Genomic DNA, 15140 nt, shown 5'->3' on the forward strand with positions numbered 1-15140 from the left:
CACTTGTCCCTTTCCCCCAAATGTGCACCTATTCTACTGGAAATAGCTGATTTCCTTTAGAATACTGAAACAAAACAAGACCCAACAGACAGAAAGAAGCCAACTTCATCACCAAGGAGCAGATGAAATGACCCCCCGAGATAAGCAGGAGAGTCACCCTCGTCCACTGCTCTTGGACAGGGCTGTGTGGCCCCGAGCAGTCTCTCACCTTCTCTGTGCCTGGGCTTTTGTCCCTGAACCAGAGTGGGCAGTCCCCTTAGGGCAGGCGGAGGCCCATGGCTGCCAACAGCCCCAGAACCTCCAGCCAGGATGGAGACCCAGACTGTGACCAGGCCTCTAAGCCAGAGTCTCTACTGCTCCCTCCCGTGCTGTGTGACCTTGGGTGAGTTACTCAACTTCTCTGAGCGTTGAGTCCTCCTCCTCCGAGAAGTGAGGTCAGAGGTGCCCCTCCCGGGGCTGCTGGGAGGACTCTATATTATAATAGAGGTCAAGTTTAGGCCTGGCATACAGCAAGCACTCAATAAAGGAAGCCGTTACCCCACAATGGCCACCATTAGATTATAACTGGGGAGTCCCAGAGCCATGAGAAATGTTGCTGATGGCCCACTCAGGCCCCCTGCCTCTGGAATCACAGAGAGTCTCGTTTCTCAAGAGTTGCTTAAAAAATAAATACAGAAAGGGGGAGAAAATGGCCGGCTGCCCTGCGCCCACCAGGAGCCCCACCCCCTGGAGGGCTTTCTGCAGTGAGCGAGGTGGGCTCAGCCTGGCCACTGCCCCGGCGGGTTGTCGTGGCTGTTGAGGCCTCCGTTTCCCCTCTCACAGCACCGGGGGTGGGTGTGTCCACGGGCCGGCCCCTGCCGGCTGCGGCACCTGTCCCTCAGCGGGAGGATTACCACGCGCGCGCGGCCCTAATCGCCACTAATCGCGCCATCAGTGCGGGATCTCGGATCAGCTGAAGGAGGCTGCTTTATCCAGACAGACGCGGAGATGGCACCGCAGTCCCACCTGGGCGCCAGCTGTCACCTGTGGCAGCCGGCCGCTGAAGGCAGGGTGGCTGGGGCCCAGGCAGGAGACAGCAGGAGCCCCCGTTCCCCATGGCCAATGGGCTCTGCCTGGTGTCCAACATTTGTGGGCACCGTCTGTGTAACCAGGCACTGTTCTAGTGCCCGGGAGACAGCAGAGACCCACACAGGCAAGATTCCTGCCCTGGGGGCACTGCATCCTCGCCACAGCCCCAGGCCCATCTGCCAGATGAGGAAACTGAGGCACAGAGATGTGTCCCCAGAGTTGGAGCCCTGGCAGCCAGGCCCAGACTCCCAGCTCCAGCGAGGTTCCCCACGAGGGCTCGCCCCTCAGGCCGGGCACTGTCCCTCCCGCAGGACTCTTCCGCCTGCTGCCTGGCCCTGGACGCTGCCTTTGTACAGGCCTGGGAGGGTCATGGCCGGCCCAGGGGCGGGAGAGGCCGGAGAGCTGGCCAAGGGCTCCCCTCCAGGGCCCCCACCCTCCTCCCTACCTTCTTTTTCAAAAACATAATTTATCTGTGTATTATCAAGAAATCCAGACACTTTAATCAGTGAGCTATGAAGTCAGAATTTCCATCCTTATCTGCGGGAGGAGTGGAAAGAGAGGAGATAGGCGCGGAGCGATCGCTGGTGGGGAATGTTAATGGGCCGAGAGGCCGGGCTATTGGCCACGGAGCCGCCCTATCTCCCCCATTATCAAGGCCCTATCTCGCCAACCATCTTGGCGCGGTAATGGGGCCAGTTCAACTTTCCGAGTTATCACAGGAGCTGAAACCTGCGCCTGCCAGAGGCCCGGACCCGGAGATAGTTCGGGGTGGACCAGGCTTCGGCCGGCAAAGCCAGGAGGGAGAGGGGGACGGCTGCAGGGCCTGGCTGGGACCCCCGAGGGCCTGGGTGCCCGCTGACCATCAAGGCCACTGCTGTGAGTGTAGGGGGGCCCCACTGCTCTTGGGGAAACTGTTTGGTTTTGGTGCAGCTGGGTGTGGGCATATGGCATAGGAGGGGAAACCGAGGCAGGAGGCCACCTCAGGGTCCCAGTGGGGCTGGGTGGTCCCAGGCCCTCCTGAGCTGTGCCAGGCCCATGAAGTGGAAAGGGTTGGTGGTGTGGGGGCACGGTGCAGGGCCCCCGGCCCCCACTGGAGGGCTTTTCCAGCCCCCAAGCCCCAGAGCAGGAAGGAGTAGTGACAAAGACGTCAGGGCGGGATGCCTGGTGCGCTCTGCCCCTGAGGCCCTGACCCTCGGTAGCCTGAGAGCCTGGCTCAGCATGCCCCTCAAATGCTGAGGGTCTCCCACCTGCCCTCAGGGCCCTACCTGGGACACCCCAGGGGACGGGGCACCCGGGCCATGAATGGAACACCTCTGTCCATTCAGAGGAAGGGGCCCCCGAATCTACTCATTCCAACCCCCTGGGGATCAAGTGCTCCCACTTGAAGAGGGGCAGCTGAGGTGTGGACAAGGTCTCAGCAAAGGACCCCCCGCTGCCTGGAGCCCCGTCTGACCAGGAACTGCCCTGGGCAGGCGTGGCCATCGTGTGCTGGTTCAGGGGATGGCTCTGGTCTCTCTCATGGAGCTGGAAGGCTGGGCAGTGGCCACGTCGGCCCAGAGAGGGGAAGGGAATTGCCCACGGTCATACAGCCAGTGAGGAACAGCATGGAGAGCAGAGCTGGACACTGCCCGGAACCACAGGAAGGCCTCGGTTTCCTGGACTTGAACATGGGCGTTGCCAGGCCTGGCAGGGCGCCAAGGGAGCGCTACCCCTGGACACTACCACTGTGGCCACCCTCCCCGCTCCCTCCCGGGGTGGGAACTCCTGGTCTGACCTTTAAACCCTCTGAGCCTCAGCTTCCCCTCTGTGCACTGGGGGAGGGCATGACCTCATGTCTGTAAGTCCTGGGCGTGGCAGGGCTTAGAAATGCCCAGTTAGGGGCTGACCCAGTGGCATAGCGGTTAAGTTTGTGCGCTCTGCTTTGGCGGCCTGGGGTTCGCAGGTTCAGATCTCGGGCACGCACCGACACACTGCTTGTCAAGCCGTGCTGTGGTGGCGTCCCATATAAAGTGGAGGAAGATGGGCATGGACGTTAGCCCAGGGCCAGTCTTCCTCAGCAAAAAGAGGAGGATTGGCATTGGATGTTAGCTCAGGGCCGATCTTCCTCACACACACACAAAAACGAGAGAAAGAAATGCGCAGTTAATGCTGGCTGTGACGACCAATGCCCAGCGAGCCCAGAGTTGACCTCAGGATGAGCTTGGGGCCCCAGAGAAGCTGGGCTAGATGGGGGAGGCCACGGAGGCCCTGCGGCTGCCACGGCTCTGAGCGAGGCTTTCTATCCTGTCGCGAGGGGCCGAGTGCCTGATGCCAGGACAGCTGAGGGGGCAGCCCTGGGCCCTCAGAGCCCTCCCGGAGGGCTGAAAACCCCGCAGTGCCCAGGATGGACCCACCATTGCCTGCGAGGCCCTAGTGGAGGGTCCTCTGGCAGCTCTTCACCTGCTCTTCACCAGGAAGGAGCCGAGACCCTCTGCTCCTGGGACCCCTTCCCCTTGGCTCCCTGGGTCTGACCTGTAGGTGAAGGCTGGATGGAGAAAAGGGAAATTGAGGCAGGAGCAAGTGCCCAGGGCAGATCGGGAGAGCTGGAGGGCTTGAGGTCAGACGCCAAGAGGAATGGGCAGGGAGCAGCCCCAGGGAGACTGGGGAGGGGAAAGGCCCCCCCCCCGGCTCTTGACTTTAATTTTGTCAAACAACACAGATGAGGCACCAGCTCTGGCCCAGGCTGGTGGGCCTGGTCCCGTCAGGCTCACCGCCCTGCGAGGGGGGCATCACTGTCCCCCTCTGTAGGGGAAACAGAGGCTCAGGGAGGCTCGATGAATTGCAGGAGGCCCAGGCACCCTCAGAGCCCAGCCTGGTGTCCCCCTGACTCCCCATTCTGCAGAGGTGGAGACATAGGCTCAGGAAGTCAAGGTAGCTTCTGTACACCGCACTCTCAGAGCCTCCACCCCGGGATTCTAGCCTGTCCTTGGCAGTGGCCGCCCACAGAGGAACCCATATTCAGAGCCCCCACTGTGGCCGTCCCTTCCTTCCCAGGAAGCAGCATGCCCTTCCGTTCTGGGGGCGCCAGGGACACAGGCACCTAGCCTGGGAGCTGGGGCAGGGCTTACGCAGATCACCCCACTGATCCCATTTCCACATCACTTGTGTGCTGTGTGACCCTAGTGCAGCCACCCACCCTCTCTGATCCTCCATTTCTTTAGGTGCAAAATGGGTGGAGAACCTCAACCTCAGTGGGTGTCCAGAGAATCACAGGAGGGGATGCCTGCCATGCACTTAGCAGGTTGGAACCCTCAGACGCTGCCCGGCTGAGGGGACCAGGAGGAGCGCCAGGCCAGGGCTGAGCTTGGGCCACGTCCAGGCTCACAGAAGCTGCACCAGCACCCGATCGCCTCTTTCACGGCAGGGAAACCAAGGCTCCACAAGTCCACAGACTTTCCACAGGCCCAGAGCAGGCAGAACAGAGGGACAGGAGGCCGAGGGGAGGGGCCTGCTTATCTGCCTAACCGGGCTCTGGCCCAAGGTCAGCCACCACATTCCTGCCCCAGCGGGGCCACTGCCTTCTCCCAAACAAGGGGCTGCGTAGGAGGGAGAAGCGGGAGTGGGGAGCAGGCTGGGCTGGAGGGGCCCCCGCAGGATGCGGATGGCAGGGCAGGTGGCCTGGGGGGCTGAGTGGGCAGCGTCCAGAGAAACCTCTGCTGACCCCTGGGGTCTGCAGACCAGCTCCTGTGTCTCGAGGCCTCAAGTACGTCACCGTGTCCCGGGGCCTCAGTTTTCCCACCTATAACATGAGTCAATCAATGACGCTGATGATCAGGGCAGGACGAGGGCCAACAGGGCTCCAGCGTGGGGTGGCCTGGCCCAGGGCAGGGTGCAGTCAGGGCACCTGCCCACCAGGCCCTCTTTCTTCAAAAACTAACCCCCGAAGGGGAGGAAGGCAGCGGACAGAACTCTGTGTGAAGTGTCTGGCCCTTGGGGCTTCTAGCAAAATATCACTTACGGAACCAGAGCTCCCAGAGCTGCCGGGTCCAGGAACGACATGACCCTGGGACCACACTTTACAGTTTGCATCTGGGACCACACTTTACAGTTTGCATCTGGGATCTCCCAGACCCCACATAAAGGCCCCAGGAGGGAGGTGCTCTGATTAAGCTCCTGCTTCAAAAGTGGAAACTGAGGCACAAGAGAAGCCACTTGCCCACAGAGTCACAGTGATGCCAGGACTCAAGGCCGGGTGGTGGCCCCCACTGCAGCGGTTTCCCGCCCTGGAGACGACGGCTGGCCCGTGGCCCAGAGACCTCAGAGGGTGGCCCAGGCCTGGAGCCCAGAGTCTGTGCTCCCTGCTGTGGGGGATGGGCGGGGGTGGAATTGCGGGTCTCGAAGGAGGGGTCTCTGTCCTCAGTCTGCTCAATGGCCCCAGGGACAGCTGGGGTGGGTGGGGGCAAACTGTCACCCAGCAACAAACAGCCCTGGTCCCCATCCCAGCCTGGGACCCAGGTATTCCCCAGATGCCGCTGTTCATCAAACACCCTCTGTATCCCGGCCCGCAGAGTGCTGACACAGCCGCCGGGCAGGCACTGCGTGTTCCCACGCTGCAGGTGAGAACAGCGGGTGGGAGCCAAGGAGATACTCGCGAGGCCACTTGGCCGGGAAGCAGTGGGGCTGGAGTTGGACCCGCTGGCCTCACCCTGGGGTTTCTAAGTCAGGTCCGCGTGCTGAGATGACAGCGTGGGGTCAGGGTGGTGGGTGAGAGCCTGGCCTCCCTCAGAGCCAGACCATCCCCCATTTTCCTCCTCACCCTGGGGCAGGATTCACGTCCTGGCCTCTCGCGCCTTCACGTCCTCATTTGAAGAATGGGGCATGGGACTGAGATGTGCCCAGTGAACTGATGGGCAAACTGAGGCAGAGAGGGGACGCCACACTGTTGCCCTGGCCCTGCCAGGAACCACCAGGTCTGCCTTCCCACAGAGACCCCCACTCCTCCTGGACCTGGTCTCCCAGGCTGAGACAGGCCCACGGCTCTCCTGGCCCTGCCAACTGCTGGCTGGGGCCCTCTTCCTTTCCAGGCCTCCAGCTCCTCCTCTGTGAAATGGGCAGAGGGATGCAGGAAACCCTGAGGTCCTCTCAGTTGGCTGCCTGATGCCTCAGCCTCTCAACTCTGGGCTGGCTGGTCCAGACCCACCCAGAGCCCATGTGGGGAGGTGAGGAGGGGGTAGGGGCAGAGGAACATCGTGGACAACTCCCTAGCACAGTCCCTCCTCTTCCTCTCCCTGGCAAAGAGGAAACCCCGGCCCAGAGAGGGCAAGCAACGTGCCAAGGTTGCACAGACTGCGGGCCTGCTTGGCAAGTCATAGTGGGAATGAGCAGGAGGGAAAGGCCAGCCAGGAGGAGGGGGGCCCATGAAGGGGGGCTGGCACAGTGGGGGCACTTCCCAGCAGGCCCTGCGTGTTGTATTCTGGGAGAGAGTTTGGGGAAGGGATTTCCCTACCTCTGATAAGCTGCAAACCACAGACCTGACCCAACTCATGGAACACGAAGGTCCCGAGGAGGAGGAGGAGGAGGAGGAGGACGAGGTTGGCGGCAGCTGTCTTAGGTAACCTGTATTTCCCTTTGATCCTCACAGGTGTGCTCAGGGGCTGGCGATGCCATTATCCCCATGTTGCAGATGGGGAAACCGAGGCTCACATGGGCTGGGCCTTGCGCACAGTCCCATGGCCAGGAAGTGGCAAAGCCAGGATCCGAGCCCACATCCACTTCATGCTCTGTGCCCATTAGGTCATTTATCTGACAGAGTTTCTGGAAGGCCCACTATGTGGGGACAGGACAGACCCAGACCATGTCCCCAGGGAGTGAGTGACAGAAGATTGACAGGTCACGGCAGGAGGGCGGGTATGGAGGTGGGGACGACCGGTGGGGGCTCCGGTGGAGACCTGCGGCTGAGCAACTGGGGCACTCAAGGGCTGAAAGAAGCCAGAGAGAAACACGCCCAGTCATTCCCGAGCACAGGCCCCAGTGAGGGTTCTGCCCCGCGAGGAGCTCCCCCCACGAGCGAGCCTCCCCTTCTCACAGAACCACGGGCCGAGGCTCGAAGGGGCTGAGCCCTTACCCATGGGGTGTCTGCTCCTGCCACAGCCGAGGACACTGAGGCCCAGAGAGGGCCAGGAGGTGCAGAGGCCGGCCCATCTGCAGGTGTTGCTGCCCCACTTCTGGAAGCCCCTCTGCCCCAGGCCGCTCCTGTGTGGGAGCAGGAGACGAGGTCCAGAGAGTGGACATGTGGCTGTGGCCTCAGTTTCCCCCTCTGTGAAATGGGGGCAGGGGCCATGGGGTAGCTCCAGGAAGGTCCCGGCATGGTGGCTGGGTGGGCAGGAGCGCAGCCAGGTGCCCAGCGTAGCCCAGGCCTGGGTCTCTGGGGTTGGCGATACCCACTGACAAGGCCACAGCTGCCTCCAGGAGGAGGCCTGTCGATGGCAGATAGGCCGCCCGGAGTATTATTCACGAGCCCGTCAAGCCCAGGAACGTCTGGTTGGCATAGAAACAGGAGATAAGGGCACAATTAATGGCATCGCATTCCCTCCTCCTTTCTTCCCCAACTGACCCATTTAAATCCCTGGAGGTGCTGGTGCCATGCTGCGCTCCTGGTGACCTCCGGGGAGGGGCTAGCTGGGCGGGCGGGACCAGGCCGGGGCTCAGGCCCCCCGGGTAGGGCTGGGGGAGCCTCCCCGGGGATCACATCTGCGCAGGAAGGCCTCAGGAAGGAGGCCACAAAGAGTGGGCGAGGGCAGGGCAGGGGAGAGACTCCAAGCACCTCTACTCCCAGATGCCCATTTCACAGGTGTAGAGACTGAGGCCCAGAGAGGCCCAGAGGCAGACAGAGGCGAGAGGACTGTGGGAAAGCAGCATGATGCTCACGGACACGCCGGCTCAGAGCGCGGGCCGAGCCACCTGCCCTCCCACTTGGGCTCTGCCACTTTCTTGGTTGAGAAATGTCACCTCTCTGTGCTTGTTACCCCAGATGTAAATGGTGATTAAAAGAGGACCTGCTTTAACTTAACACGTGGCCTAGCACAGAGTAAGCTCCGTATTAGCTACTATGAATATTATCACTACCATCAAATGAATGGACAAGCTGACTGTCTTCCCGCGGCCCAGGAATGCGGGACAACCTGGAACCGCCTGGAGCTGGGGTGGGGGGGAAAGCCCCCCACCAGGCGGTGGGAGCGTGGGCCCCAGTGTCCCTCAGAGCCCTGCCCAAGTCCAGGTGCAGGACCTGGGGGCTGTGAACAAGGCTCTCTGGGTCTCGGAGCCCTTCATCTCTTTGGTCACTGCAGCTTGGCCCCAGGCCCCCGGGGATCTCAGGAGGAGCAGCCTGGCACACTGTAGCTCTGCTCTCTCGGGGTGGGGACCAGTGGCCGGACTGACATGGCCTGGTGCAGACAAGGGGGCCAAGGCTGGCCGAGGGCAGGCCTTATGTCCCTGCCGACTCCTGGATGGCAGGCACTGGTCACACCTATTTTCCAGAAGGGGAAACTGAGGCTGTGGTAGGCAAAGTAACCTGGCCACAATGGCTTGTGTCAGGGGCAGCTGGGGTGACAAAGCCACCTCCTTCCTGACTTCTCTGCCATCACAGCGGGGTGGTGGGCATTGCCAGGTGGCCCCTGGGAGCCGGATGGACTCCCGGGTGCCTCCTACACTTGCAAGGAGTGTGTGTGGCCCTGTGCAAGGAATCCCTCTTCCCTTCATAAAACCTCACAGAGACCACCTCACTCCCCTCCTGGGCCTAACCCAGGCTCCCCGGAACTGGCCCTCGCCAGGAGGCACTGCCAGCCCCACAGGTCGGTGTTGGGTGCCAGGAGAGCAGGTGGGTGGCTTTGAAACTCGGAGTGAATTAGTCATCCTGTGGCCACCAATAATTTGTTTGATCAAACTCTGAGAGCGTGTGAAAACACCTCCATCTGAGATGGAGCAGCAGTTGCAGCCGGGACAGGCCAGGCCCAGGGGCTTCAGGAAGTCCCTCACCCGGCGGGCCTCCATTTCTAGTTGGCCTCTGGGATCCATGGTCCCTGAGTGCCTCCCACTGCAAAGGGTCTCCCGGGGCCCCCTCCACATCCCCCATTTGACCTGGGAGCCTATTTCTGTCCCCATCTTTCAGAGTTGGAAACTGAGGCCAGCCCATTGTCCCCGGAGGTGCCCCCACCCATGACTGGCCTCTTCCTGACCTGGCTGGAGGTCCCCCCATCTGCTCTCCACCCCCTCGCTGTTGGAATTTCCCACACTGCTCTCAGCCCCGCCCCTTATGTGCTCACCCCTCCCCTTTGATTCCCCAAGGCAGGGCTGTGACCCAGTGCTTACACACAGCAAGTACTCGGTAGAGACCTGTTGAGTGAATCAAGGCAGGTCTGTGCAGACCTTCCCTCCCGATTTGAGGGACCTGCTCAAAAAGACCTCAGCACACCGGGTTCACCCCAAAACTCAGCTTGGCCAATGGAAACCACCTTGACTGTTTTTTTTCAAGAAAACTCCAAGCACGTTACATCTAAGATCTGCCAGGAACGCACACCAACCCCGACACGAACACACCAACCCCGACACGATTCGGCGGGGGAAAGCAACCTCTCTCCTTCGGGAGGTGACACCCCCACGGCCTCTGGCTATCTCGCACTATCTAGTAGGAATCAGGGCGGGGAGTCCTCCTCCCCTCGCCCTCCCCGCTCTTGGCCAGCGCAAAGTCAGTTTTCTTTCATTTTGACGGACTGTACCACCCGCCGGGGGAGGATCAACTTCTTGGCAATTAAGTGTGTTTGGGATGAAAACTCGCCCAGACGGACCCGGCGCGGACGCCCGCTCCCCCCGCCCCGCCTCAGCCAGGTCCGAGGCCCCCCTCGCCCCGGCCGCGACGCCCCCGCGCTGTCGTTGCCTCGAACCCGGCAGGGCCTGGTGGCCGCAGATAAGGCCGCTTATCGCTCTTGGCGATCGCCATCCGGCCGACCAGCCCCGGCGCTTATCGGAGCTCACATCGACCCGGGAGGGAGGGAAAGCTCGGCGGGCCGGGGGCGCCAGGGGTCCCGAGCTGCGCTCTGCCCCGCGCGCCCCGCCAGCGCGGCCCGGCCTATCGTGTCAGCCATCTGGCCGGCCAAGGCCGCGCTCCAGCCTCGCCCTCCCCCGCTCTCACGTTTGAAGTTAATAAATGGAAGCGCCTATCGCCGCCGCCATCGGTTGCGCGCCTTATCAGCGCGGCACATCTATCTCCGCGCGGAACAAAAGGCGCACAGAGGCGCGGGCAGCTGCGCCCCGGCTTCGGTGGGGGCGAGGGGGGCGGCGGCTCCAAGCGCTCGGCCCCCTCCCCTCCACACTCTGGTCGCAGGTGAGGCCAGCGCGGAGGGCGCACAGCTGCGAGGGCCACACGCGCAGCCGCGGGCAGAGGGAGGCAGGGCGGGCGGGCGGGGGCCGCCGCTTGGTGACAATCAGCGCTCGCATCTTAACGCGCCAAGATCTGCCAGGGGGAGAGGCGCCCAGAGCCTGGCCCCGCCTCCCAGACCCGGCCCCCTCTCTTGTCCGGGTCCCGGCGCGCGGAGGGTGGGCAGCGGGGGCTCCTTGCGCACCCGCTGCAGTCCCTGTCCCCCACGCGCACCGCTCGGCCGACCCAGCAGGGCCCGGACTCTCGCCCCGCTTGAGGCTTTATCGGTGCTGGCGATCGGTTCCCAACCTGCGATCTCCCTGCCCGCGCTATCTGCATTTCTCATCACGCTGAAACATCAACACACACGCACACAAGAGAACAGACCCAACAGAGGTGCACAGGGGAGGAGGGGAAAAAGAAACCAGAGAACAGCACAGATCGGGAACTGTGGGTGGTTTTAATACTTGAGTTGACTTGACAGAAGGCGACTTTCAGAAAACAGGTCCCGCTTGCACACTGAGGGAGTCGGGTTACAGGAACCCGGATTCCTGCTTGCGTTCCTCCTCTCCAGGACCTCAGGAGTAGACATTTCCCCAGGCGTGCACACATGGGGTCCTGGTGGCAGTGGTTATGTGGAGAGAAGTGGCAGTGTCCAGGTGCCTGGGGCTGGGCAGCGGGCCAGTCTTCCTTGTCGCCTCCCAGGAGGCCCAGAGGACCTGCTCGTCTGGCCTGGGAGATGCGACCCCTGGAGGAAACCCTGCCCCCCGGCCCTGGCCGCCCAGGCCCGAAGTTATTACTGGCCAAGGGTGGGGAGTGGCGCTTCCTGTGCGCACTCTCTCTCTCTCCTCCCGCAGCCGAGTCGCCTCGAGAGTGTGGGGAGCTCTTATTGCGGGGGGCATCGGAGTGAGGATGCAGCGACTCCCTGTCCCCCGGGGAGTGGCTCGCAGGCCGGATGGGCAAGAAACTCGGAGACGCGCAGAGGCGACCCTGGCCCAGGGCCGAGTCCCGGGGAACCCTCCCTGACTTGGAGCAGCCCCTCGGGCATTCGAGCGCACCTCTGCTGGCCGTGGGGTCTTGGCTGGGACACTAGGAGGGTCGGACCTCAAGGAGGCTGTACCTGGGCACAGAAGGCTCGAGTTCAAGACCCCAGCGACAGGGCCCGGGAGTCTGAGTGGCTGGAGCAGAGCGCATGGGCCGCGGTAGCTGCACCCTGCCCCCAGCCACGCGGCTCTGCTGGCAGCACGAGTGGTGTGGCGCGAGCCGGTCTCCGCCACTTGGCCGTGCATTTCCACGCGGCCCCGGGTGCCCCCTCTCCCTCCCTGCTCTCTCTCTGTCTGTCTCTGTCTCCCTCTAGATACGAAGCCTGAGAGAGTCAACTGCGCGAGATAAGATCACAATTTCAGCCCGTCCCGACAGAGCGATCTTATCAGGATGGGACTTGCAGAATGGAATATTTTAAACTTTATCTGAGTCCAGATCGGGGCCGCCTTATCGCCGCACCATCTCCGGGATGCGGAGGAGGGGCAGGCCGCGAGGTGGCCGCGCCCCCAGCCACCCCGCTCCCGGCCCTTCTGGGCGGACAACCCCTCCGGGCCGGACCCCCGGTGCCCTACCCGAGACGCGGGGGCCCGGCCCGCCGGCGGAGATTAGATTACGGCGCGCTTGGCACAGAGCGCGGGGGGCGCGGCGCGGGGTGAAGGTCGCCGGCGCGGCGGGCAGAGGCGGCGGGCGCGGGCGCGGGGGCCAGCAGGGGCCGGGGCCGCGGGGCGGGCGGGCGGGCAAAGTTGGACTCACGCTTGATCTGCCGGGGGTTGCTCTGTTTCCTCCTGGACATGTCTCCGGAGCCGCGCGCCCTCCCGGCGGCCGCCCCTAGCCCCAGGCGGGAGGCGGCGGGCGGCAGGGGCGCGGCGGGGCCGCGGGGCGGCTCATGCCCCCGGCCCCCGGGCTCCGCGGCCGCCCTGACCCGCGCCCCCAGCCCGCCGCGCCCGGCCCGGCGCCGCAGCGGAGGCCGGAGGCTCGGCCCTGCGCTTTGGGCGCGTGGACTGCCGGGGGCGGCGGGCGGCGGGCTGCTGCCGGCTCCTCGGCTCCCGCGCAGACGCCGCCGGTGCCGCCGCCGCTCGGCTTTTCTCAATGAAACCAGCGGGCAGCGCGCGGAGAACCGGGCGGCCTCGGCCGGAGCGCTCGGGGCGGGCTGCGGGCGGCGGGCGAGCCGGGGAGGGGCGGGGCCTGCGCGTCACCTGCGCCCCGCCTCCGGGTCCGCCCCGACCTGGCCCCGCCCCTCCGCGCTGGCCCCGCCCCGCCCCGCGCAGCGCTGGCCCCGCCCCTCCCTCCCGGCCGCAGCCCCGCCCCCGGGCTAATCCTCGTTCCTTGCTGCCCGGCCCCACCCCGGCGTGCACAGCGCTGGCCACGCCCCGGACTGGTCTGGTTCCTTGCCGCCCTGGCCCCGCCCCTCGCCCCGCGGCCCCGCCCTCACCGCACTGGCCCCGCCCCGAGGCCTCGGGCCCCCTCGACTCCTTCGGCCCTGCAGCTTTGTCCCCAGGCCTCACTCGGACTCTTCAGCGGCCTATTCCGTCCCGCCGCCCCCCGGCACTCCGTCTGGCCAGGCTCCAGGCCTCTCTGGAGCCGCCCCTCGGCGCTAGCTCCGCTCCCAAGCCTGACCCAACCTGGTTCGGCCCCCCGGCGCCCTGGCCCCTCCCCTTCCCGCCTCCAGGCTTCCCGTGGCCCGGCCCCTCAGCCGTGTAGCCCCTCTCCCAGGGCCTCGGTACCACCCGCGACCCTTGGGGTCTGCGTCCCTCTCTCCCTGCCCGGTGGGGTCAGTGAGAGCCTGGTCAGGAAGCCCGACGCCTTGACACCCCAAATTGTCTTGGGCCAGGTTTGGGGTGTGGAGCCGGCTCTGGCCGGGTGGGGTCTTCCGCCCTTCCGAGACTCGCTGGAGGCGCATCCCTGGGGTCCGCTGCCTTTGGTGGCCGTGACCCCCAGGTGGAGGGGGCGACCTCGGGTCCTCCTCCCTTGGGCTCAGATCTGGCTGGAAATCTGGGAGGGCGCGGAAGCCAGCTCTCTGCTCTCTGCTCCCTGAAGCCTCCCTGCTCCTTGCTATCCCTGCTCACCCCGCTGCAGCCCCCTGGGCGTTGCCCCTGGTGCCTCTCCAGGGCGCCCCTGCCGGAGGCCGGGAAGGACGCCCCTCAGCGGGTGGAGCGAAGCTGGCGCCCTCTCCCCGCCTGGAACAGAGGGAGCGAGGTTCCCAGGGTCAGTCCTGTCTGTCCCAGCCCTGGAAATGGAGACCTTTCGGATATGTTCGCAGGACCCCAGAGGCCCCTTTTTCCAGTGAGGCTAAAGGTCACACAGCATTAGGGGCTATGCCCCAGAGCTGAATTGTATTTTATTTTATTTATTTTATTTTTAAAATTTTCTTGTGAAGAACATCAGCCCTGAGCTAACATCTGATGCCAATCCTCCTCTTTTTACTTTCTTTCTTTTTTTTTTGCTGAGGAAGATAGGCCCTGAGCTAACATCCGTGCCCATCTTCCTCCACTTTATATGGGACGCCGCCACAGCATGGCTTGACAAGCAGTGCGTCGGTGCGCGCCCGGGATCTGAACCTGCGAACCCCGGGCCGCCAAAGTGGAGCGTGCACACTTAACCACTTGTGCCACCCACCGGGCTGGCCCCTGAATTGTATTTTTTTATGTTAATATTTTCTGCCTGCATGTGGTGCCTCCTCCTCTCCCCCATATTCACAAGAAACAGGACGTTACAGGGCCCAGGAGCTAAGAGGAAGACCTCTGCAGAGAGGACGCCCGGATGCCTGTCCAGATGGCTGGCACACTCACCTGGTGGCACAGAGTCATCGCGACTGTCCTGTGCAGAGGCTGGCAGGTGCCATGCACTCCGCCCCGAGACACCCCCTGTCTGACTCCTGTTGCCTTTGCCCCATCCCTTGGAAGAGGAGAGGGGACAACTCCGAGCCTGGGCATCTCCCTTGTGCCACTGCTGCTCTCAGGGGCCTCTGGGTAAAAGAGTGGCAGGCAGGGCAGGAGGCTGAGGTCCACTCGGGACCACCCATAACCATGGACAGATGGGAACACTAAGCCGGGAGGCCTAGAGACCTGCCCAGGGTCCCACAGCTCTTCCTGCTCCCTGCCCGGGGCCAGTGGGTGCAGTCTTCCTACAGCTGCCTGTACAGCTGTGCTGTACCACTCTGGGGAGAGTGGGGCCTAGGGCTGGCTGCTTCACTCAGCCCAGGCCTTCCATAATGTTTGTCAACTGGGTGAGGCACCCCACCTGTCTAGGCCTTGCCGCTATTCCCAGAGGGGGGCCTCTTTACAGGATGGGAACCTGGGAGTCAGGGGGATTCCTGGAGGAGGTGCCATGGGCTGGCACCTGTGCTGGGTTTGAGGCTCCATGCACAGCAAGTGACACCAGGTTGGCACTGTTGGAATAGCTGCAGATCTGTGTTGAGGAGGATTCTGAGGGTCAGCAGGAAAAAGAGAGCCATGATCGATTAGTGATGTCTGTCTAGGGTGCAGGAGGAGAAGGTGGGCATCACTTTGGCCACTTCTTTGCCTGTATACAGACCCTGAGAGAGGGGACACATCCCAATTGCCCAGCGACTTAGGGGCAGGAAGGAGTCAGAAACAGAGGCTGTTGACTAGGATTGGCTATGTCATTTTCGGGGCTT

General features: G+C 63.5%; 1 protein-coding gene across 1 annotated transcript in view; it reads right to left on the reverse strand.

The window, feature by feature from the left end:
• The window catches only part of ZFPM1 (zinc finger protein, FOG family member 1), a 79067-nt gene extending 66436 nt beyond the window's left edge, over positions 1–12631 (reverse strand). Inside the window, exon 1 of the mRNA XM_087419813.1 lies at positions 12257–12631. Within this exon, the coding sequence (XP_087275939.1) occupies positions 12257–12296 (40 nt within the window). The 5' untranslated portion in view covers positions 12297–12631. The remainder of the gene's footprint in view (positions 1–12256) is intronic.
• Positions 12632–15140: the final 2509 nt, after the last annotated feature.

The sequence above is a fragment of the Ceratotherium simum genome, chromosome 30, assembly GCF_057802395.1.
Source record: "Ceratotherium simum simum isolate JZ-2026a chromosome 30, ASM5780239v1, whole genome shotgun sequence".
Classification (NCBI taxonomy): domain Eukaryota; kingdom Metazoa; phylum Chordata; class Mammalia; order Perissodactyla; family Rhinocerotidae; genus Ceratotherium; species Ceratotherium simum.